The sequence below is a fragment of the Scyliorhinus torazame genome, chromosome 3, assembly GCF_047496885.1.
Source record: "Scyliorhinus torazame isolate Kashiwa2021f chromosome 3, sScyTor2.1, whole genome shotgun sequence".
Classification (NCBI taxonomy): domain Eukaryota; kingdom Metazoa; phylum Chordata; class Chondrichthyes; order Carcharhiniformes; family Scyliorhinidae; genus Scyliorhinus; species Scyliorhinus torazame.
Window position 1 is genome coordinate 8,316,184 of NC_092709.1, and position 25,866 is coordinate 8,342,049.

Consider the following 25,866-nt stretch of genomic DNA (forward strand, 5'->3'; position numbering starts at 1 on the left):
CACACCGTAGCTCTCTCTAAGCACAATAGAATCACAGTTGGAATTGAAACCAGCCCCCACACATACAAACACCTTGGTCCAGCATGAATCTAACTATAGGTTTTACCCTTCCAGGCACAGAAACAAAACCCACTTATTTCTAATGTTTGCCAGGAAAAAGCAAGAAATAACACACTCCTTGGATAATGAGAATCTAAGTGACGTCGGTGAACAATGGAATGTAGGGGTACAGGCACATATAAATCAGTCAAAGTAGCAAAGATGGTCAGAGAAAATCAAATAAAACACTGGTGTTCATTTCTGAAGGAATGGAATTGGAAACAGAGTGACTTTCATGTTCAGCTTTGTGTAGAACTTTGGTTAGTCCACACGCCGAGTACTCCACATTTCAAAAGGGATACTGAGACAGGAGAGATGGTAGCCACTGGTAACGTCACTGGACTAGCAATCCAGATGTCCTGGCTAATCCCCTGGGGACAGGTGTTCCAATCCCACCATTTAGATTCTCATTATCCAAGGAGTGTGTGATTTCCTGTTTTTTCTACATTGCATTGTCTGATATTTATCTCCATTGAAATTCATTTTCCATTTACCAATGTTAGGAAAACAAAGATAGCTTTAAAGGATTTAAATTCAATTAATAAATCTGGAATATAAAGCTAGTCTCTGTAACGGTGACCATGAAACCATCAGCAATTGTTGTAAAAACCCATCTGGTTCACTAATGAAATGAAATGAAATGAAAATCGCTTATTGTCACAAGTAGGCTTCAAATGAAGTTACTGCGAAAAGCCCCGAGTCGCCACATTCCGGCGCCTGTTCAGGGAGGCTGGTACGGGAATTGACCCGTGCTGCTGGCCTGCCTTGGTCTGCTTTCAAAGCCAGCTCTTTAGTCCTGTGCTAAACCAGCCCCTGACCTTTAGGGCAGGAAATCTGCCGTCCTTGGGCAGCGTGGTGGTGCAGTGGTGAGCACTGCTGCCTCACGGCACCGAGGTCCCAGGTTCAATCCCGGCTCTGGGTCACTGTCCGTGTGGAGTTTGCACATTCTCCCCGTGTTTGCGTGGGTGTCGCCCCCACAACCCAAAGACGTGCAGGGCCACGCTAAATTGTCCCTTAATTGGAAAAAAATGAATTGGGTACTCTAAATTTATATTAAAAAAAAGAACATTTGCTGTGCTTGCTGGTTTAGCCTACATGTGAGTCCTTATCCACAGTGATCTGATCGACTCTTAACTCTATAATACCTTGCAAATCACTCGGTCCAAGGGAAATTAGGAATGGTCAACAAATGCTGACCTTTCCGGCAATGACCACATCCCTGTGAAAATAAGAAATTAAGAAAAAGAAACTGACGAGGTGGGGGAAATTGGTCACACTTCTTACTAATGATATAGAGTTCCAGAAAAATGATCATGTTTCTCTCCTCTGCCAGAACACAAGCATTGACTGGTCTTCGCTGTCGAGGGAGGATTGCTTAAATTATGGCGGCAGAGTGGTCGGAACGAGTTGCGGTTTTGTCCCCGATGTCACCCTGATGTCGTTCATCCTTTTCCTCGGTACTTACACCTGCTCAATGGCTCTGAAGAATTTCAAAACCAGCCCATACTTCCCAACTACAGTAAGTCAGAAGTATTCACACTTGGTGTCATTCTATCAGCGACTGCTTAACTTGTATAAGTCGTATAGCCCAACAGAAGACACGTCATCGCTAACTATTTGTCTGTGAAGGTCACGATCGGATTCTTACCCAACAGGGAACTGAATCTGTCTCTGACCCCTAACCTGTGAACTGCCAAAAAGTAAAATACGACATATGCTGGAAAACTGAAAGAAAAATACAGAAATGCTGGGAATACTCATCAGGTCAGGCAGTACCTTTGGGGAGGGAAACAGGGTTAACGATTCAGGCCTGTGGCCTTTCCTCAGAACTGGGGAAGATTAAAGACGTAATAGGTTTTGAACAAGAGTTAGAGGGGACAAAGACAAAAGAAAGGCCTGTGATGTAGGAAGACAGGAGGGATTACGGGTGTGATTCAGCAGGCCTCATCTCGCCCCACTCGGTGTCGGGACAAGGCCGATGAACCTCGCGAGAGGCTCCTGTGTGATTTGCGATGCTCAAAACGTCGCCCGAGATTGAATGGAATCTTGCTAGACTTTCCCGGCGTGGCCCGGATTCGCGTATTTAAATTAGGAGAGCCGCTCATTTAAATATTCCATCGCTGGATTCTTCCGGCACCGGGGACTCAACGGCCGCACCTGCGCGACCTCGCCAGAGCGCCGTTCAGTATTGGTCCACACAAACATGGACCAGGCGTACAGACGTCAGGTGGCCACAGACAGGGCAAGGGGACACCCTGGTTCTCCTTCTGGTCCCCGGGCACTTTGATAGCTTCACAGGTTCGCAGGTTAGGGGTCAGAGACAGATTCAGTTCCCTATTGGGTCAGCCTGGCACCTGGCAGTGCCACCTGGGCACCCCGGCTATGCCATCCTGGTTCTGCCAAGATGCCAGGCTGGCATTGCCAGGGTGCTCTGTTACCAGGTTGGCAATGCCAGGGATGAAGCCTGGGGGGCCTTACTAGGGTAGTGGGGGGGGGGGGGGGGTGAGGGGGAGTTCCCAGGGGCCTCCCCAATGTTTTTTTGGGGGGGGCAGGGGCAGCCTGAAAGCGGTGCAGGAGGGAAACGGGCAGCCTTCCAAAATGACGCCCGTTCTGCGAGTTCTACTTCATGCTGGCGGACTCAGCAGCAGGCAATCACTCTAATCTCCCCCAGGCCAAAAAGAACCCGATAAATGCCATTGAATAGCAAGATATTTCCCAGCGCTACAACCACCAAGGAAGACCCCACTAAACGCACCTTAAACAGACATAGAAATTTCTCGGGTGAATCGCACCCTTTGTGACAGAAGAATAATTGTCCCAGGGTCGAAGGGAATGATGATGGGGCAAGAGAAGAGCAAGGGATATGCCTAGAGCAAGCGTGCTGGTGTCTGAAAACATAAATGTAAGAAATCAAAATATGCAAAGAATGGGAAACAAAAAGGGGGACAGAGCTGATGGGCCGAAGTTGTTGACCACCCTGTTGAGTCCGGAAGGGTGTAAAGTGTCTCACCGAACGATGAGTTCTTGCTGCTCAAGCTTACATTGAGCTTCACTGGGACAGTGCAGCAGGACAAGGACAGAGAGGTCAGGGTCATCAAATGCAGACTGGGTCAAGGTGTTCCACAAAGTGGTCACCCAATCTGTGTTTTGGCCAAATCACTGAGTGTCTTTAAGACAGAGATGGGTTTGGCGGTGACACTGCAGATGGTGGAAAATGATCCGTTGAATACAAAGGGGCAGAAGGTGAGGACAAGGAGAACAGTATCGTGGGGCGAACACGGTAATGGGACATGTCAACCTCAGGCTGCTGTGGGAGTCAGTGGGCTGAGAAGGAACATTAACTGACAGTCAATCGGCAGAAATGGAGACAGAGAAGACAGGGAGGAGAAGGGAAGAGTGGGAGGCGCACCATGTGACACTGAGAGAAGGGTGAAAATAGGAAGCAGAGTTGAAGTTTTTCAATTCATGGCACGTCACCGATACAATCTTCAATGTAGCAGAAAACCTGGTCAACTTTGCTTCCAATTTCCACCCTTCTCTCAGCTTCACCTGCACAAGAATTGACAGAAGTGTCGGGATCTTGGAAGGATGTAGGGCTGGAAGGGATTGCAGAGATAGGGAGGAGTGTCGGGACTGGAGGAGGTTATAGAGATAGGGAGGGTTTAGGGGTTGGAGGAGCTTACAGAGATAGAGAGGGTTGTAGTGGCTGGAGGAGGTTACAGAGATAGGGGATGGTGTCATGGCTGGAGCAGCTTACAGAGATAGGGAGAGGTGTAGGGGCTGGAGGAGATTATAGAGTGGGAGTGATGTAGGGGTTGGAGGAGGTTATAGAGTGGGAGCGATGTAGGGGTTGGAGGAGGTTATAGAGATAGGGAAGGGTGTAGAGGCTGGAGGAGGTTATAGACATAGGAAGGGTTGTAGGGCCGGTGGAGGTTACAAAGTTAGGGAGGGTTGTAGGGCCTGGGAATGTTACAAAAATGGGGAAGGTTGTTGGGGCTGGAGGAGGTTACAGAGATAGGGAAGGTTGTTGGGGCTGGAGGAGGTCACAGAGATAGGGAGGGGTGCAGGAGTTAGAGGAGATTACAGGGATAGGGAGGGTATAGAACCTTAGTTAGGCCACACTTGGAGTATCGTGTTCAATTCTGGTCACACACTACCAGAAGGATGTGGAGGCTTTAGAGAGGGTGCAGAAGAGATTTACCAGGATGTTGCCTGGTATGGAGGGCATTAGCTATGAGGAGCGGTTGAATAAACTCTGTTTGTTCTCACTGGAACGACGGAGGTTGAGGGGTGACCTGATAGAGGTCTACAAAATCATGAGGGGCATAGACAAGAGTGGATAGTCAGAGGCTTTTCCCCAGGGTATAGGGCTCAATTACTAGGGGGCATAGGTTTAAGGTGCGAGGGGCAAGGTTTAGAGTAGATGTACCAGGCAAGTTTTTTACACAGAGGGTAGTGGGTGCCTGGAACTCGCTACCGGAGGAGGTGGTGGAAGCAGGGACGATAGTGACATTTAAGGGGCATCTTGACAAATACATGAATAGGCTGGGAATAGAGGGATACGGACCCAGGAAGTGTAGAAGATTGTAGTTTAGTCGGGCAGCGTGGTCGGCACGGGCTTGGAGGGCCGAAGGCCCTGTTCCTATGCTGTACTTTTCTTTGTTCTTTGTTTGATTGTCAAGATTGGAAGAGGTTATAGAGATAGGGCTGTAGGGGTTAAAGGAGTAATAGAGATATGTAGGCCTGTTATGGTTAGAGGAGATTACAGGGATAAGGGAGGGTTCTAAGGAATGGAGGAGGTTATTGAGCTAGGGGTGTAGGGGTTAGATGCGGTTACAGAGATTAGGGAGGGTTGCAGGGGCTGGAGGGGGTTACAGAGATTAGGGAGGGTTGCAGGGGATTACAGAGATTAGGGAGGGATTTAGGAGTTAGAGGAGATTACAGGGAGAGGGGAGGTTTCTGAGGGGTCACAGAGATAGGGGTGTAGGGTTTGGAGGCCAGTAGTGGTTAGAGGGATTACAGGGATACAGGTGATTTCTAGGGACTGGAGGAGGTTAAAGGGCTAGGCTTGTAGGGGTTAGAGGGGGTGAAATGAAATGAAAATTGCTTATTGTCACGAGTAGGCTTCAATGAAGTTACTGTGAAAAGCCCCTAGTCGCCACATTCCGGCGCCTGTTCAGGGAGGCTGTTACGGGAATTGAACCGTGCCGCTGGTCTGCCTTGGTCTGCTTTCAAAGTCAGCGATTTAGCCCTGTGCTAAACAGCCCCTGTGCAGGGATAGGGAGGAGTGTAGGAGTTAGAAGCGGGTACTCAGATTATGAACGGTATAGCACTGGAGGAGGTTATGTGAGGTAATGCATTTTGGTAGGTCTAGCATAAAGGGGAAATATACCGTAATGGCAAAACTCTTAGGAATATAGAAAGTCAGAGAGATCTGGGCGTGCAGGTCCACAGATCTTTGAAAGTGGCAACACAAGTGGACAAGGCAGTCAAGAAAGCATGTGGAATGTTTGCCTTCATTGGATGGGGCATCGATTATAAAAACTGGCAAGTCATGTTGCAGTTGTATAGAACCTTGGTAAGGCCGCACTTGGAGGAGGCCACAGAGATAGGGAGGGGTGCAGGAGTTAGAGGAGATTACAGGGATAGGGAGGGTATAGAACCTTAGTTAGGCCACACTGGAGTATAGTGTTCAATTCTGGTCGCCACACTACCAGAAGGATGTGGAGGCTTTAGAGAGGGTGCAGAAGAGATTTACCAGGATGTTACCTGGTCTAGAGGGTGTTAGCCATGCGGCGAGGCTGAATAGACTCGGACTGTTTTCATTAGAAAAATGGAGGTTGAGGGATGAGCTGATAGAGGTCTACAAGATTATGAGGGGCATGGATAGAGTGGATGGGCAGGCACTCTTTCCCAGGGTGGAGGGGTCAGTCACCAAGGAGCATAGGTCTAAGGTCCATGGGGCAAAGTTTAGAGGAGATGTGTGAGGCAGGTTTTTTACCTGCCTCACTCATCTCCAGAGGAGGTTCACCAGGATGTTGCCTGGTATGGAGGGCGCTAGCTATGAAGAGAGGTTGAGTAGATTAGGATTATTTTCATTAGAAAGACGGAGATTGAGGGGGGACCTCATTGAGGTCTACAAAATCATGAGAGGTACAGACAGGGTGGATAGCAAGAAGCTTTTTCCCAGAGTGGGGGGCTCAATTACTAGGGGTCACGAGTTCAAGGTGAGAGGGGAAAAGTTTAAGGGAGATGTGCGTGGAAAGTTCTTTACGCAGAGGGTGGTGGGTGCCTGGAACGCATTGCCGGCGGAGGTGGTAGAGGTGGGCACGATAGTGTCATTTAAGATGTGTCTAGACAGATACATGAATGGGCAGGAAGCAGAGGGATACAGATCCTTAGAAAATAGGCAATAGTTTTAGATAGAGGATCTGGATCGGCGCAGGCTTGGGGGGCCGAAGGGCCTGTTCCTGTGCTGTAATTTTTTTTGTTCTTAAAAGTGCCGACCCTAAACCGAATTCAGCAGCTTGCTTGATTATGAGGAGGAGCCAAGATTGATATTGTGCTGAGGTCACAGATCAAAGACTGACCTCGTTGAATATTCTATTCAGGATTGACGTACTGCGAATTCCATTGATGTGTCTCTCTGTCAGCAGTCGGTGAGAGTTAGTGGGTTTTTAGGCAGGATTAATGTGGTAATGATTTGCTTGATTGCTTTTGGAAATGAGGAGAGATATTTTGCTGCGCTTTATCTGTGTGTAGGTCAAACATAATGCGGTTCATTCTACCCTGTAGAGGGAAAAGGCCTATTCAGCTGGAATGCCTTTCCAATTCTCCGATGTTCCCTTAGAGCACTGGCTCAAGGTCCTGTGTGCTGTTCCATAACCAACATTGATAGGGGACAAAGAAAGCAACAGAAGGAGCTGTCCTTCGACCTGTGGCCAGGTCACACTCCTGGAGGCTGAAACTTCCTCCCCACTCTGTCCTGGACACAACCACCAATCCCAACTTTCAGGTGGACAGACATACACATCCAAACACTCCCCCTGTACATACACACACACACATACGCAGTGTCCCTCTTTGTACATGCGTGTGTCTCCCTGAGTGTATGTGAGTGTGAGAGTGTTTGTCTGTGTGTGTATTTGTGTGTCTGTTTAATAATAATAATCTTGTTAGGTGAATTGGACATTCTGAATTCTCCCTCTGTGTACCTGAACAGGCGCCAGAGTGTGGCGACTAGCGGCTTTTCACAGTAACTTCATTGCAGTGTTAATGTAAGCCTACTTGTGACAAAAAAGATTATTATTGATTATTATTATTGTCACAAGTAGGCTTACATTAACATTGCAATGAAGTTACTGTGAAAATCCCCTAGTCGCCACACTCCGGTGCCTGCTCGGGTACACTGAGGGAGAATTCAGAATGTCAATCCACCTAACAGGCACGTCTTTCGGGACTTGTGGGAGGAAACCGGAGCACCCAGAGGAAACCCACGCAGACACGGGGAGAATGTGCAGACTCCGCACAGACAGTGACCCAAGCCGGGAATCGAACCCGGGACCCTGCCGCTGTGAAGCAACAGTGCTAACCGCTGTGCTACCGTGACGCCTTTTTAAATGCCCGCGTGCATGTGTCTGTCTTTGTGTGTGTCTGTGTGTGCGTCTATGTATGTGTCTGTGGGAATGCATGTGTCTATGTCTGTGTGTGAATGTTCATGTACGTCTGCACATGCGTGTGTATTTGTGCATGTGATTGTCTTTGTGTGAGTGAGACAGAGAATGGAAGTTTTGAGCCCTGTCAAGTTAGGGAAACGGAGGAGGATGGAACTCAAAGCACCCGACAGGTGCCCCATAGAAAGCATCCTATCGGGCTGCATCATAGCCTGGCATGGCAACTGCTCGGCCCAGGACCGCAAGAAACTTCAGAGAGTCGTGAACACCGCCCAGTCCATCACACGAACCCGCCTCCCATCCATTGACTCCATCTACACCTCCCGCTGCCTGGGGAAAGCGGGCAGCATAATCAAAGACCCCTACCACCCGACTTACTCACTCCTCCAAGGCAGCCGAGTGTAGAGACTTGGGTTAACGACATGGCTGGCTTTCTCAGCCTCGAGAAAATAAAGTTTGCCTTAAGAGGGTGTATGCTAGGGTTCCCTCGGAGGTGGCAACCATTCGTCGACTTTCTCGGGGAAAATTTAAATGTCAGCAGCAGCAGCAATCCGTAGGGGGGGGTGTGTGCTTCATTGGGATGGTGTGGGAAGACTGAGTCGCGTGGGGTAATGTCTATTTAATTGTTGTTGTATATTCTCTTTTTGCACTATGTTAATGTTCACTCTAGTTTGTTTTGTTATTATTGTTACTATTGTTTTATTATGAAAAATTCTGCAAAACCTTAATAAAAATACTTTTTTAAAAAAGAAGAGGTTGAGGCAGAGAATTACAGAAACAGGGGCCTGTTTAGCAAAAGGCATTTATGCCAATGACGGAGTAATGAAAATGGGGAACGCACAAGAGGCTAGAGGCGTCGAGGGTTATAGGGCTGGAGGAGAAAGGAAAGGGCGAGGCCATGAAGGGATTGGAAAAAAGGATGAGAATTTTCAGATCAAGATATTGCTTGACCGGGAGCCACTGTGCATCAAGGCTGACAGCGGTGATGGGGGAGTGGGACTTGTTGGGAGTGAAGACACAGGCAGCCTCCAGTTTCCCAACAAAACAGTGAGGATATCAACTGCTTAAAGGTGGGCACCTGGCAGGAGTCGGGGAGGGAGCCCAGCTCTCCAGACAGGCAAACAGACCCCCCCTCATTACCTGGGCGTAGATTCCCCCCCTCCCCCCAGCCCCCAACCAGCACCCCCTTCCTGCCCCCACCACCATTTTCAGTGGTGGCCTGGCTGTTTATCCTAGTTTGAATTATTTAAGACGTTGGTGTGAGCACAGCGTCCCTGTCGGAAGTGCCCACCCAGTGCCCTGAGCGTGCAGTCCAGCCTGTGGCTTCTCTCAATCTGGAAGGCCTCTGACTGGTCGTATCACATTGCGAGACCGCCAACCACCCTTAATTGGACAGCGAACGGCGCCTGTCTCCAGGCCAGTTAAGGGGGCATCAAAATCCCAATGAGTGGCTGTTCCCCACCCCCCTCCGGAGGTGGGTTTGAGACCCAGAAACAGTACAGACTCCCGCCTCCCATCCCTGACTCCCCGCCAAATTCCAACCCCTCCCTTCCACCACTGAGACAGCGATTCTGACCCAGGAGGGAACGCCTCTCATTCTTTGCAGCTTGCAGAATTCTCCCAGTGAATCAACGCACAGGCCGGATTGCCCCAGTAAGTGGCTCTATTTGGTGAATGCTTTGACCATGCCTTCTTGGCTTGTGGTTAGGCTCAGTGCGTTACTGAGCTCCTACACCGTGCTCCAGCAGAGCCACACCAGCTGCCAACTTGAAGAAAAGGCTTTGCAAGTTGGGCACGGAACTTTTAAGCGGACTGAACACAGAGATCCATCAAAGCTGACACCCACTGCCAGGAAAGCCTCTGCACAGCTTTGTGAGGCAACCCCATTCTGTGCTCGCCAAAGTAAATGTTCGTTTTTCTGTTGCCTTATCGCTGGCGACAGCCTGGGTCACTCCACCATTGTTCCCAGACTTTGTGCTATACTTTTGGAACTTTAAAGCTGCTGTTAGTTAAATTAAGGGGCATTGGCAGTGTGTGGAGGGGATTGCATTACACGGCCAGGCGCGGTAGGGGAATGGGTGAGGCATTGAGAGGCTACTCAGTTTCCTGCCTCGTCCCTTGACCTTAATGCCTGAGAAAAGAAGAGATGTAACCCCAATCCGATTGGACAGAGTTCTGTATTGGGAGTGCCTCGTCATAAAAGCTTCGGCGCACCCCCCCCCCCTGTCAAAATTTCCCCCTCCCCCTTCCACACTCTGAACGAACAGCTTGTATTTTTCTGTCACCTTAAATCACCGAATCTTTACAGTGCAGAAGGAGGCCATTTGGCCCATCGAGTTGGTACTGGCTCTCGGAAAGAGCATTCTACCTAGTCCCACTCCCGTGCCTTATCGCCGTAACCTTGATTATTTTGAACGCACTCCAGGAACTCATGCCTTTTTTGTCCTTTTGCACTATTCTTATCCCAGTCTATATTTGGATAATTGAAGTCCCCCAGTATAATTACTCTATAATTCTTGCACCTCTCTGTAATTTCTTTGCAAATTTATTTCTCTACATTCTTCCACTAGTTGGTAATCTGTATGCATCATCCATCAATGTTATTGCACCTTTTTCATTCTTCATCTCCAGCCATAGATTTTATCATTGACTCCTCGAGAATATCTTCGCTCTCCGGTACTGTAATCAATCTTTAACCTATGCAGCCACTCCACCACTTCTCTTCCTTTCCTGCCTCTCCCAAAACATCTTGTACCCAGGAATATTTACCACCCAGACACGCCCTTCTTTAAGCCAGGTCTCCGTTATAACAATAATATCAGTGTTCCATTTGTCAACCTGTGCCTATAGTTCACCAATCTTATTAACCACACTCCGTCCATTCACAATCGTGCACATTAATCCTGATTTAGACTTTTTACTCTCGCCCTTACTCTGACCTCATCTAATGGCTAACTATTGTCTACTCTAGTTCTATCAAACTCTGCGAGTATTCTATTTACCTTGATACTGCTGTCTGATACATCCTCCTTATCAGTTTACACTTCCCTACTTCCCATCACCAGTTTATCATCTCTCCACTCTGAATTTCCACTCAGGTTCCCACCCCCCTGCCAATCCAATTTAAACCCTCCCCCACAGCACTCGCAACCCCCCCCTGCCAAAGACGTCAGACCCAGTCCTGTGAGGGTGTAACCCGTCCTCCTTGTACAGGTCTCACCTGCCCCAGAAGAGGGCCCAATGCCTCAAATCTAAAGCCCCCCCCCCCCCCCCAACTCCATTTCTCCAGACACCTGTTGAGCTGCTCAATCTTCCTATCCTAATGCACACTAGCACATGGCACTGGGAGTCATCCTAAGATTACTGCTTGTGAGGTCCTGCCTTTTCATTTCCTTCCTAACTCCCTAAGATCTACCTTCAGGACGGCATCTCTTTTCCTGCCTGTATCTTCGATCCCAATGTGGACGACCTCTGGCTGCTCACCCTCCCTCTAAAGAGGGTCCTCTTGAAAATTTCCTAAAATGCTTCCTAAGAATGTTACAGTACAAACATTTAATACAAAGCCACTTGAGTAAATATTAGGACAGGTGAGCAGAAGCTTGGCCAAAGAGGTAGATTTTAAAGAGCTTCTTAAAAGAAGAGAGAGACGCAGAGACTTAGATGGAGAATTCTTTATCCTCTTTCTGTCTCTCTGTCCTCACTATCTCTCTATCCTCTCTGCCTCACTACCTCTCTATCTGCTCCATCCTCTCTATCTCGCTACCTCTCTATCCTCTCTATCTCTCTGTCCTCGCTACCTCTCTATCTTCTCTACCTCGCTGTCTCTCTATCTGCTCCATCCTCTCTATCTCTCTACCTCTCTATCCGCTCTGTCCTCTCTATCTCTCTATCCTCTCTACCTCGCCATCTCTCTATCTGCTCCATCCTCTCTATCTCTCTACCTCTCTATTCTCTCTATCTCTCTATCCTCTCTACCTCACTATCTCTCTATCTGCTCCATCCTCTCTATCTCTCTACCTCTCTATCCTCTCTATCTCGCTGTCCTCTCTACCTCTCTATCTTCTCTACCTCGCTGTCTCTCTATCTGCTCCATCCTCTCTATCTCTCTATCTCTCTATCCTCTCTACCTCGCCATCTCTCTATCTGCTCCATCCTCTCTATCTCTCTACCTCTCTATTCTCTCTATCTCTCTATCCTCTCTACCTCGCTATCTCTCTATCTGCTCCATCCTCTCTATCTCTCTACCTCTCTATCCTCTCTGTCCTCTCTATCTCGCTATCCTCTCTACATCGCTATCTCTCTATCTGCTCCATCCTCTCTATCTCTCTACCTCTCTATCCTCTCTGTCCTCTCTATCTCTCTATTCTCTCTACCTCGCTATCTCTCTAACTGCTCCATCCTCTCTATCTCTCTACCTCTCTATCCTCTCTATCTCTCTACCTCTCTATCTCTCTGTCCTCTCTATATCTTATGTTCACTAGCATGCGGCACTGGGACTGATCCTGAAATTACTGCTCTTGCGGCCCTGCCATTTAAACTCCTTCCTAACTCCCTAAGATCTACTTTCACGGTAACACAGTGATTAGCACTGTTGCTTCACAGCGCCAGGGTCCCGGGTTCGGTTCCCGGCTTGGGTCACTGTCTGTGCGGAGTCTGCACGTTCTCCCCGTGTCTGCGTGGGTTTCCTCCGGGTGCTCCAGTTTCCTCCCACAAGTCCCGAAAGACGTGCTGTTAGGTGGACTGGACATTCTGAATTCTCCCTCCGTGTACCCGAACAGGCGCCGGAATGTGGCGACTAGGGGATTTTCACAGTAACTTCATGGCAGTGTTAATGTAAGCCTACTTGTGACAGTAATAAAGATTATTATCTCTATCTCTCTATCCTGTCTATCCTCTCTATTTCTCTATCCGCTCCATCCTCTCTACCTCTCTATCAGTCTATTTCTTTATCTTCTCTATCCTCTCTACCTCTCTAACCCTTCCATCCTCTCTGTCTCTGTACCTCTCTATCTTCTCTATCAATTCTACCTCTCTATCACTATCCCCTCCATCCTCTATACCTCTCTATTTGCTCTATCTCTCTATCCTCTCTATCAGTTCTATCTCCCTATCCATTCTATCTCTCTATCCGCTCTATCCTCTCTATCCCCTGTATCTCTCTATCTGCTCTATCTCTCTATCCCCTCCACCCTCTGTACCTCTCTATTCACTCTATCTCTCTATCCTCTCTATCAGTTCTATCTCTCTATCCATTCTATCCCTTTATCCGCTCCATCTCTCTCTATCCTCTCTACCCCACTATCCTCTCTACCACTAAATCCACTCTATCTCTCTATCCTCTCCATCTGCTCTATCTCTCTATCCTTTCTCCCTCCTTACCCTATCTATCCACTCTACCTCTTTATCCTCTCTTTCTTCTCCATTCTCCTTCAAAACCTTATATCATTCATTAAAACCAGGGTCTTTGACTAAACCTCTGGTTATTTACTTGCACATCTCTTTAACTTGTTTGGTGTTAAATGTTGCTTTGTAACCCTGATGCACCCTGGTGCATTTTGGCACATTAAAGGCACTGTATAGTTACAAGGTGTTGTTGATTCTGGGGTTATGGGCAACATGAAGGGAGTTTGTCACTGATTCCATTAGTTTCAGTGTCGTTGGCACGTTGCATTTATTCCTGTGGCACCAGTCCAGCTCTCTCGATTGTAGCCCCGACATTGTTGATTGCCTGCGTAAGATAGAAGAGGTTTTATGTTGTGTGTGAGTATGTGTGTTTTGTGGAAGTATTTCGTTCTTTGATTCACCCCCAAAATACTCTCCTGCTTCAAGGCTAGATTTTCTGGAATTTGTTTTTTTAATTCACTGCCTCGTTTCTCCAGAGTGGGAATCCGTCAATGTAGAGGCTGCTTATGGTTATAAATAAAAAGCGAATGAACCCTCCCCTCCCACTCTGTCCAGCAGTTACTGGAGACTCAGGTGAGTAAGGCACACAGGTCATGTGAAACCATTGGCCCAGAGTGGGGAATGATCAAATGAGCAAGAGAAGGACAATGAGCTAATTGCATCGAGGTCGGATCTGCCTGTAACCCGATCCTCGAATGGAAATTCCATTTACTGTTGGAGATCCGTTACACAGATGGGAAGCTGGTATCAAGGCTGATGGAGCTCCCTTATTGGGAGTTACCATTCTCCTCTGTGTTACTGTGTACTTACAATGTCTGCCTCAACTTACTCCTCAATCAGGGTAGCATGGTGCCGCGGTGGTTAGCACTGCTGCCTCACGGCGCCGAGGTCCCAGGTTCGATCCCAGCCCTGGGTCACTGTCCGTGTGGAGTTTGCACATTCTCCCCGTGTCTGCGTGGGTGTCACCCCCACAACCCAAAGATGTGCAGGGTAGGTGGATTGGCCACGCTAAATTGCCCCTTAATTGGAAAAAATTTATTGGATACTCTAAAAAAAATTTTTTTAAACTCACTCCTCAATCTTCTGTAACGTGAGAAGCAGAGGAGGAACTGTAGAACCTTGAACAAAATCAGAAAGTGCTGTAAATGCTCAGCAGATCTAGCAGAGCCTATGCAGGATGGAATTGTGGACAATGGGGGTCTCGCCCACCAGTTGGAGAATTCTGGGCACCCTATGTCACTTCCTTCTGGGAGACCCGACTATTCCGAGGTAATCATACACTTACCTGGGCTGCGAGAGACCTCACGCTCGATTTAAGCCCACACCAGGATGAAAATCTCCGCCCCGGGGGAGCTGACGGCCAATCAGAGCTCCAGTGCTGGCAGCGCCACCAGCCGTGGTGGCCACTGCTGGCATTACACCTGAGCCTACCTTGAGGATCGGCAGCGGATCCCCAGATAGGGTTGAGTGTGGGTAGGAAGGGGGTTCACAGGCAAGGGGTCGCCGGATAGGGCTAGGCGAGAAGGGGTGCCAAAAGTAAGGGCAGGGGTGTGGCCAGGGCGGCACTGCTGCCTCACAGCATCAGCGACTTGGGTGCAATTCCGGGTGACTGGGTGTAGTTTGCACGTTCTCCCCGTGTCTGCGTTGGTTTCCTCCGGGTGCTCAAGTTCCCTCCTACAGTCCAGATGTGTAGGTTAGGTGGATTGGCCACGCTAAGTTGTCCCTTAGTGTCCAAAGATTGTGGAGGCATAGTGGTGTTATCGTTAGACTAATCATCCAGAGACTCAGGATAATGATCTGGGGACTCAGGTTCGAATCCCACCACGGGATAACTTCCAGATTTATTAATTTGATGAAATTTAAACTCAATAAAATGTCTGGAATTAAAAAGTCTGGTTCACTACTGTCCTTTAGGGAAGGAAATCTGCCGTCCTTACCCGGTCTGGCCTACATGTGACTCCAGACCCACAGCAATGTGGTTTACTTTTAAATGTCCCCTCAAGGGCAATAAATGCTGGCACAGCCAGCGGTCCTATGAACGAATAATAAAAAGGTTAGGTGGGGTTAGGGGGATAGGATGGAGTGGGCTGAGGTAGAATGCCCTTTCAGAGGGTCGGTGCAGACTCGATGGGCCAAATGGCCTCCTTCTGCACTGTAGCGATTTTATGGTTCAATTCTTTGTTTTATAAATTTAGAGCACCCAATTCTTTTTTTTTCCAATTAAGGAACAATTTAGCGTGGCCAATCCACCTAACCTGCACATGTTTTTATGGTTCTATTCTATAGTTCCTGGGTCAATGCCAGCAAGGGGAACATGAGGCCCTTGATTGGCTGATTAAAGTAATCAGTCGGCAGGGAGGCCATTGTGAGCTTTCAGTCCGAGAGGGACGGCGATAGAATCTCCACCGTACATCCTCCCACCTAATCACACGGCCCCACCCACCCCATCTCCCAACATACCTCCGTGGGGGGTAGGGGGAAGGAAGCTGGGGCATTAAACTCCATCCCAGTTAAAAGACCTTTCATCAAAATATTAACTTTGCTTCCCTGTCTACAGGTGCAGCTTAACCTGAGCACTTCAGCATTCTCTTTCTTTATTTCAGATTCCTAGCATCTGCAGTATTTAGCTTTTGTAGCTCCATCACCTTCTCAAGTCGGAAAGGTTAGAAAGCCACTATTGCACCCAGTGAATTATTTCTGAGGCATAATTAACTGTTAGTGAAGCGAATGCAGCAGCCAGTTTGCGCACAGAAGGATTCCACAGAAAGTTGCAGAGTTGAATGATCTGCGTTTTGTGGGATCTGTTGACACTGTAATGTCCTGCAATGACACAGCTGGTTCCACAAGACATTTGTACAATGATTCGCACACCCTCAGGACATTCCAAAGCCCATTGCAGTCAATGAAGTGCTTTCGCGTTGTTGTGATGCAGGAAGCACAGCGGTCAGTTTGAACACAGCGAGTTCTCATAAACCCAGAATGTGCGTTTCAGTGATATTGAAATAAATATTCACCAGGGTGGCCTCTGCCCTCCCCACCCCACTCCTGGCTCTTCCAGATAGGCGATGGGATGTTTTACATCTACTCAAGGGGGCAGATGAGACCTCAGTTGAACACCTCATTGAACAATTCAATGCTCCCTCGGTAATACCCTGAGGGATATGGGCTCAGGTATTTATCTCTCTGGGACTTGCAGCTGTATCTCGCCGCCAGTTTAAAGTTTGGTCGGGTTTTATGGTTGGCTTAAAAGTGTGGGGCTTAATCTAAGAGCCCCAGAAAAGAAGGATTGGTGTGTGGTTCCACTGAGATTGCTCTCATGCTGCCCAGCAACTCACAGATAAGTAAATCGCTTTTCAGAACTGACAATTGGGAAGAGAGTTGGACATCTCAGAAGCTGAATAGACCTCTGACTAGCTGGTGTTGGATTGCCTTCCGGTTGTGTGTGGGATCATTGGTCATTCATTATCCTCTTGGTTTTCACCTCCTCAGATCCGGAAGCTGATCAGTGACTTTGCCATCGTCCTCGCCATCCTGATCTTCTGTGGGCTCGATGCTCTGGTTGGAGTAGATACACCAAAGCTTATTGTGCCAAGCGAGTTCAAGGTTTGTCGATTTTTGATTTTTGTTTCCTCATTTCTTGCAAATGTGACATGTCTTCTCGCTCTGCGCTCCATTTCGTTGCCTTTGAAGTTGAGTTGAAACCCCACACTCTCCAAATCCCGTCCCTGCTAATTGATGAACTGTAATTGTGCCCAATAGTACTTTGTATGGTGTATTCATTATGCAACTTCTAATAATAAATAATAATCTTTATTGTCACAAGTAGGCTTACATTAACACTGCAATGAAGTTACTTTGAAAAGCCCCTAGTCGCCACACTCCGGCACCTGTTCGGGTACACAGAGGGAGAATTCAGAATGTCCAATTCACCTAACAGGCACGTCTTTCGGGACTTGTGGGAGGAAACCAGAGCGCCCGGAGAAAACCCACGCAGACACGGGGAGAACGTGCAGACTCCGCACAGACAGTGACCCAAGCCGGGAATCGAACCTGGGACCCTGGAGCTGTGAAGCAACAGTGCTAACCACTGTGCTACCGTGCCGCCCTCGACCGAGGCGCAGAATACAAGAGCAGGGAGGGTTTTGATGGAGGTTTATAAAACGCTCTAGGCCAATTAGATTGGCCAGCAGCTTTCCACGGTGGAACTTCCTTCCAAATGCAGACGTAAGTCCCACCTGCTGCCAGTCAACGCCTGTTGGAGTCGGCGGGGATGTGTCCTCACCACCTTTCGGGAGGCCATCCGAAAAATTCAGGCCCATGCGTGTTGTTAAGAAAATACAATTCCTCTTCCAAAGGATCCTCCTCCGCCCCGAAGCAGCCATTGCCCCTCAAGCTTCTTGCTCTTTTTTCATCATTCCCCAAAATTCACTGCTTCTGCCATTGGCCACGGCTCTTAACCCCGAGCATTGGACCCTTACCTGTCCCTGTTAAAATCTAGTAAAAGTGGCAATTAATTTACGCATAGCAAGATCCCACAAACAGCAATGTGAGAATGAGAAAAATAATCTATTTTTTAGTGACATTGATTTAAAAAAAATTTTTGAGAGTGCCCAATTCATTTTTTTTCCCATTAAGTGGCAATTTAGCGTGGCCAATCCACCTAGCCTGCACATCTCTGGGTTGTGTTTTGGTTGCTTTCTGGTTCAATTTGCTGCTTTGCTGTTCTTTTTCTAGCCGACCAGTCCAAACCGAGGCTGGATTGTGCCGCCATTCGGGGGTAACCCATGGTGGGTGTGCCTGGCCGCTGGGCTCCCCGCCCTGCTCATCACCATCCTGATCTTCATGGACCAGCAGGTCACCGCGGTGATTGTCAACAGGAAGGAGCACAAGTTGAAGGTCAGCGATGTTGGAAATGTGCTGATGAGTCACACACAGCAGAATGAGGACGTTTGGCCCATCATGCCGATGCTGTCCCTTTGGAAAAGCTGTCCAGTTATTCCCACTCCCCTTGCTCTATCTCCCATAAGCGTGCAAATTTTCCATCGTCAAATATTTATCCAATTCCCTTTTGAAAGTTATTATTGAAACTGCTTCCACCGCCCTTTCTGGCAGCGCCTTCCCGATCACAACAACTCGCTTCGCAAAAAACATTCTCCTCACTCTCCCTCAATGCTTTTGCCAATTACCTTCAATCTGCATCCTCTGTTTACTGGCCCTCCTTCTAGTGGAAACAATTTATCTTCATTTACGCTAACAAAGCCTTTTATAATTTTGAATGCCTCCATTAAATCTCCCCTTAACCTTCTCTGCTCTAAGGAGAGCAACCGCACCTTCTCCAGTCTCTCCACCTGCCTGAAAGCCCCTTAGCCCTGGTCCCATTCGAGTAAATCTCCTCGGGACTCGCCACTCACCCTGTGTTTGGAGTGTAGAATCTCCAAGTAGTGGGACCCCTCGCCCGGCAGGATGATATTAGAGACCTTCCCTTTCAGGGTCTGCATATTCAGTGCTAAACAGTCAGCAACAGTGAGACACATTGACCTCAGCTAATGCTCGTTGTGTCCTCCTCCTTACATAGAACATAAAACATAGGACAGTACAGCACAGAACAGGCCCTTCGGCCCTCGATGTTGTGCCGAGCATTGTCCGAAACCAAGATCAAGCTATCCCACTCCCTGTCATTCTGGTGTGCTCCATGTGCCTATCCAATAACCACTTGAAAGTTCCTAAAGTGTCCGACTCCACTATCACAGCAGGCAGTCCATTCCACACCCTAACCACTCTCTGAGTAAAGAACCTACCTCGGACAGCCCTCCCACCCTGAATCTTATGGTTATGCCCCCTTGTAACAGCTACAACCACCTGAGGAAATAGTCTCTGAACGTCCATTCTATCTATCCCCCTCATTATCTTATAAATTTTTATTAAGTCGCCTCTCTTCCTCTTCCGCTCCAATGAGAAAAGCCCTAGCTCCCTCACCCTTTCCTCATAAGACCGATCCTGCAAACCAGGCAGCATCCTGGTAAATCTCCTTTGCACCCTTTCCAATGCTTCCACATCCTTCCTATAATGAGGTGACCAGAACTGCACACAATACTCCAAATGTGGTCTCACCAGGGTCATACATAGTTGCAGCATAACCCCGCGGCTCTTAAACTCAAGCCCCCTGTTAATAAACGCTAACACACTATAAGCCTTCTTCACGGCTCTATCCACTTGAGTGGCAACTTTCAGAGATCTGTGGACATGAACCCCAAGATCTCTCTGTTCCTCCACATTCCTCAGAACCCTGCCGTTGACCCTGTAATCCGCATTCAAACTTTTTCTACCAAAATGAATCACCTCGCACTTATCAGGGTTAAACTCCATCTGCCATTTTTCGGCCCAGCTCTGCATCCTATCAATGTCTCTTTGCAGCCTACAACAGCCCTCCACATTATCCACTACTCCACCAATCTTGGTGTCATCAGCAAATTTACTGACCCACCCTTCAGCCCCGTCCTCCAAGTCATTGATAAAAATCACAAATAGCAGAGGACCCAGCACTGATCCCTGTGGTACACCGCTGGTAACTGGTCTCCAGTCTGAACATTTTCCATCCACCACCACCCTCTGTCTTCTATGTGATAGCCAGTTACTTATCCAATTGGCCAAATTTCCCTCTATCCCACACCTCCTTACTTTCTTCATGAGCCGACCATGGGGAACCTTATCAAACGCCTTACTAAAATCCATATATAAGACATCAACTGCTCTACCTTCATCTACACACTTAATTACCTCCTCAAAGAATTCAATCAAATTTGTGAGGCAAGACCTACCCTTCACAAATCCGTGTTGACTATCCCGGATTAAGCTGCATCTTTCCAAATGGTCATAAATCCTATCCTTCAGGACCTTTTCCAATATCTTCCTGACCACCAAAGTAAGACTAACTGGCCTATAATTACCAGGGTCATTCCTATTCCCTTTCTTGAACAGAGGAACAACATTCGCCACTCTCCAGTCCTCTGGCACTATCCCCGTGGACAGCGAGGGCCCAAAGATCAAAGCCAAAAGCTCTGCAATCTCATCCCTTGCCTCCCAAAGAATTCTTGGGTATATCCCATCTGGCCCAGGGGACTTGTCGACCCTCAGGTTTTTCAAAATTGCTAATACATCCTTCCTCAGACCATCTACTTCCTCCAGCCTACCCGTCTGAATCACAGTCTCATCCTCAAAAACATGGCCCCTCTCCTTTGTGAACACTGAAGAAAAGTATTCATTCAACGTCTCTCCTATTTCTTCTGACTCCATGCACAAGTTCCCACTACTGTCCTTGTCCGGCCCTACCCTCACCCTGGTAATTCTTTTATTTCTCACATAAGAGTAAAAAGCCTTGGGGTTTTCCTTGATCCGAACCTGCCAAAGACTTCTCATGCCCCCTCCTAGCTCTCCTAAACCCTTTTTTCAGCTCATTCCTTGCTACCTTGTAACCCTCAAGCAACCCTACTGAACCTTGTTTTCTCATCCTTACATACTCTTCCTTTTCCTCTTGACAAGACCTTCAACCTCTTTTGTGAACCATGGTCCCCTCACACGGCCATTTCCTCCCTGCCTGACAGGGACATGCCTATCAAGGAGACATAGTATTTAGAACATAAGAACTAGGAGCAGGAGTAGGCCATCTGGCCCCTCGAGCCTGCTCCACCATTCAATGAGATCATGGCTGATCTTTTGTGGACTCAGCTCCACTTTCCAGCCCGAACACCATACGCCTTAATCCCTTTATTCTTCAAAAAACTATCTATCTTTATCTTAAAAACATTTAATGAAGGAGCCTCTACTGCTTCACTGGGCAAGGAATTCCATAGATTCACAACCCTTTGGGTGAAGAAGTTCCTCCTAAACTCAGTCCTAAATCTACTTCCCCTTATTTTGAGGCTATGCCCCCTAGTTCTGCTTTCACCCGCCAGTGGAAACAACCTGCCCGCATCTATCCTATCTATTCCCTTCATAATCTTATATGTTTCTATAAGATCCCCCCTCATCCTTCTAAATTCCAACGAGTACAGTCCCAGTCTACTCAACTTTTCCTCGTAATCCAACCCCTTCAGCTCTGGGATTAACCTAGTGAATCTCCTCTGCACACCCTCCAGTGCCAATACGTCCTTTCTCAGGTAAGGAGACCAAAACTGAACACAATACTCCAGGTGTGGCCTCACTAACACCTTATACAATTGCAGCAGAACCTCCCTAGTCTTAAACTCCATCCTGCTAGCAATGAGGGACAAAATTCCATTTGCCTTCTTAATCACCTGTTGCACCTGAAAACCAACTTTTTGCGACTCATGCACTAGCACACCCAGGTCTCTCTGCACAGCAGCATGTTTTAATGTTTTATCATTTAAATAATAATCCCTTTTGCTGTTATTCCTACCAAAATGGATAACCTCACATTGGTCAACATTGTATTCCATCTGCCAGACCCTAGCCCATTCACTTAGCCTATCCAAATCCCTCTGCAGACTTCCAGTATCCTCTGCACTTTTTGCTTTACCACTTATCTTAGTGTCGTCTGCAAACTTGGACACATTGCCCTTGGTCCCCAACTCCAAATCATCTATGTAAATTGTGAACAGTTGTGGGCCCAACACTGATCCCTGAGGGACACCACTAGCTACAGATTGCCAACCAGAGAAACACCCATTAATCCCCACTCTTTGCTTTCTATTAATTAACCAATCCTCTATCCATGCTACTACTTTCCCCTTAATGCCATGCATCTTTATCTTATGCAACAACCTTTTGTGTGGCACCTTGTCAAAGGCTTTCTGGAAATCCAGATATACCACATCCATTGGCTCCCCGTTATCTACCGCACTGTTAATGTCCTCAAAAAATTCCACTAAATTAGTTAGGCACGACCTGCCCTTTATGAACCCATGCTGCGTCTGTCCAATGGGACAATTTCCATCCAGATGTCTGGCTATTTCTTCCTTGATGATAGATTCCAGCATCTTCCCTACTACCGAAGTTAAGCTCACTGGCCTATAATTACCCGCTTTCTGCCTACCTCCTTTTTTAAACAGTGGTGTCACGTTTGCTAATTTCCAATCCGCCGGGACCACTCCAGAGTCTAGTGAATTTTGGTAAATTATCACTAGTGCATTTGCAATTTCCCTAGCCATCTCTTTTAGCACTCTGGGATGCATTCCATCAGGTCCAGGAGACTTGTCTATCTTTAGCCCCATTAGCTTGCCCATCACTACCTCCTTGGTGATAACAATCCTCTCAAGGTCCTCATCTGTCATAGCCTCATTTCCATCAGTCACTGGCATGTTATTTGTGTCTTCCACTGTGAAGACCTTACCCAAAAAACCTGTTCAGTTCCTCAGCCATTTCCTCATCTCCCATTATTAAATCTCCCTTCTCATCCTCTAAAGGACCAATATTTACCTTAGCCACTCTTTTTTGTTTTATGTATTTGTAGAAACTTTTACTATCTGTTTTTATATTCTGAGCAAGTTTACTCTCATAATCTATCTTACTCTTTATAGCTTTTTTAGTAGCTTTCTGTTGCCCCCTATAGATTTCCCAGTCCTCTAGTCTCCCACTGATCTTTGCTACTTTGTATGTTTTTTCCTTCAATTTGATACTCTCCCTTATTTCCTTAGATATCCACGGTCGACTTTCCCTCTTTTTACCTTGAACAAGCTCCACTTTTCATTTGTGCCTTTCCCAGACAGTTTCTGTTCCCATCTTATGCTCCCTAATTCTTGCCTAATCGCATCTTAATTACCCCTCCCCCAATTATAAACCTTGCCCTGCCGTATGGCCCTATCCCTCTCCATTGCAATAGTGAAAGACACCGAATTGTGGTCACTATCTCCAAAGTGCTCTCCCACAAACAAATCTAACACTTGGCCCGGTTCATTACCCAGTACCAAATCCAATGTTCCCCCCCCCCACCCTCTTGTCGGCCTATCCACATAGTGTGTCAGGAAACCCTCCTGCACACACTGTACAAAAACTGCCCCATCCGAACTGTTCGACCTAGCGAGGTTCCAATCAATATTTGGAAAGTTAAAGTCACCCATGACACCTACCCTGAGACCCCCACACCTATCCATAATCTGTTTTGTAATTTCTTCCTCCACATCTTTATTACTATTTGGGGGCCTATAGAAAACTCCTAACAATGTTACTGCTCCTTTCCTATTTCTAACTTTGGCCCATATTACCTCAGTCGGCAGATCCCCTTCAAACTGCCTTTCTGCAGCCGTTAAACTATCCTTGATTAACAATGCCACTCCTCCACCTCTTTTACCACCTTCCCTACTCTTACTGAACATCTACACCCCGGAACTTCCACCAACCATTCCTGTCCCCGTTCTAACCATGTCTCCGTAATGGCCACAACATCGTAGTCCCAAGTACCAATCCACGCTCCAAGTTCACCTATCTTGTTCCGGATGTTCCTTGCATTGAAGTAGACACACTTCAACCCACCTTTCTGTCTGCCGGTACACTCCTGCGACCTTGATACCCTCCTCAGTACCTCACTACTCTCGACACTGGCTTCTGGACTACAGCTTGTTTTCCCAGCCCCCTGACAAATTAGTTTCAACCCCCTTCGAAGAACCGGGTAGCAAATTTCCCTCCCAGGATATTGGTGCCCCTCTGGTTCAGGTGCAAACCGTCCTGTCTGTACAGGTCCCACCTTCCCCAGATTGTGCTCCAATTATCCACGTACCTCAAACCCTCCCTCCTACACCATCCCTGCAGCCACGTGTTTATCTGCACTCTCTCCCTGTTCCTCACCTCACTAGCACGTGGCACCGGCAACAAACCAGAGATGACAACATGGTTTGTCCTGGCTCTCAGCTTCCACCCTAGCTCCCTAAATTCCTGTTTTAAATCCCCGTCCCTTCTCTTATCTATGTCGTTGGTACCGATGTGTACCACAACTTGTGACTGTTACCCCTCCCCCTTAAGGATTCTGAAAACACGGTCCGAGACGTCACGGACCCTGGCACCTGGGAGGCAACATACCATCCGTGAGTCTCTTTCGCTGCCACAGAACCGTCTGTCTGTCCCTCTAACTATCGAGTACCCAATAACTATTGCTCTCCTGATCTCCCTCCTTCCCTTCTGAGCCACAGGGATGGACTCGGTGCTGGAGATCTGTTCACCGTGGCTTACCCCTGGTAGGTCGTTCCCCCTCAACACTATCCAAAGCGGTTTACTTGTTACTGAGGGGAACGACCACAGGGGATCCCTGCACTGACTGCTTCCTCCCAGCCCCTCTCACCGGCACACATCTACCTTGATTCTTCGGAGTAACTACATCCCTGAAGCTACTATCTATGACCACCTCTGCCTCCCGAATGATCCGAAGTTCATCCAGCTCCAGCTCCAGTTCCCTAACGCGGTTTCTGAGGAGCTGGAGATGGGTGCACTTCCCACAGGTGAAATCAGCAGGGACACTGACGGCGTCCCTCACCTCAAACATTCTGCAGGAGGAACATTGCACTGCCTTCCCTGCCATCCCCTCCAGATAAAACAAGAAAAAGAAAGAAAGAGCTCACCTGTTATTCACTCTACCCCTTAGGTTAAAGGAGGTGGAAGGGTGGGGGAAACTATAAGTATAGTGTCTAGGGTTTAGAAACTGCCCAACTACAGGTAAAAATAAAACACTTAACCAGCAACCACTGCGCCCCGCACGAGAACAGCAATCAGCTGTTATGGGCCTGCGCAAACAATTTAAATCTTTACTACTTACCCAGCAGTCACTCTGTCCTCACTCCGACCGGATTCAGCTGGAAACTCCCAACAGTAAGTTTTTTTAAAAATGTACTCCCCTTCTCAGCAAGCACTCACTCAGCAACCACTGCGCCCTGCACGATAACACCTCAGGGAAAAGAAAAACTACTTACCAGTCACCAGCCAATCACTTACCTGCAGGCTGTGACGTCACGGTTCAACTTCTTTCTACTTCTACCTGCCCTCGAGCCTCCGTCTTGCTTCTGGTCCAACAGCGCAAACGTGTAAAAATGATCCTTCCAGTTTCCCCCTAAGGGGTGCTCTTTTGATTTGTCCCTTATTTTGTTTAATTTAGTTCAATTGGGGTTCAACCAAAATAGTATGAAAAAGACACAGGTGTACAGCCGTGTGCTATTTTCCTCCTTGTCCAGTCACCGGCCTTGGAGAGATTGCAGGGAACAGCCATGACTGTCTGGTGAGAAGAGATTTGAGTTCGGAGAAAAGACCCTGGAGATGTAAGCTTTTCCACCTTGGAAGGAGGTATATGAGAAGTGACTTTGTAGAGGGATATGAGAAAGTAAAAAGTAGTAGACATGGAACACCACTTCAAATGCAGCCATTGGCTGACCCCGTCTTCTTATTGGTGGCATCCTTCTTCTTGTTGGAAGGAACACCTACAGGTGGTCACGGTGACACTGAACATGTCTCCCTGGTGGATGGGAGACATGAATCTTACTGAACATAGAACATAGAACATTACAGCGCAGTACAGGCCCTTCGGCCCTCGATGTTGCGCCGGGGGATGAGGAGACTCCCTCTGAAGGCCACAAACACAAACCAAGCACATGGAGCCTAACAACGTGACAGGGGGTGGTGACAGTAATTCTGCCTGACAATTAAATGGCCGTGATTAGGACTATTCGGTGGATTATCTTTGACGCATGGTGAC

The 25,866-nt window shown here is 47.8% G+C and overlaps 1 protein-coding gene across 6 annotated transcripts in view; it reads left to right on the top strand.

The window, feature by feature from the left end:
• The window catches only part of LOC140408279 (electrogenic sodium bicarbonate cotransporter 1-like), a 356,190-nt gene that overhangs the window by 298,166 nt on the left and 32,158 nt on the right, over positions 1 to 25,866 (top strand). For all 6 annotated transcript variants that reach the window (XM_072495256.1, XM_072495257.1, XM_072495258.1 and 3 more), the window contains 3 exons: positions 1,433 to 1,618; positions 16,665 to 16,778; positions 17,910 to 18,071. In XM_072495256.1, the coding sequence (XP_072351357.1) occupies positions 1,433 to 1,618; positions 16,665 to 16,778; positions 17,910 to 18,071 (462 nt within the window). The remainder of the gene's footprint in view (positions 1 to 1,432; positions 1,619 to 16,664; positions 16,779 to 17,909; positions 18,072 to 25,866) is intronic.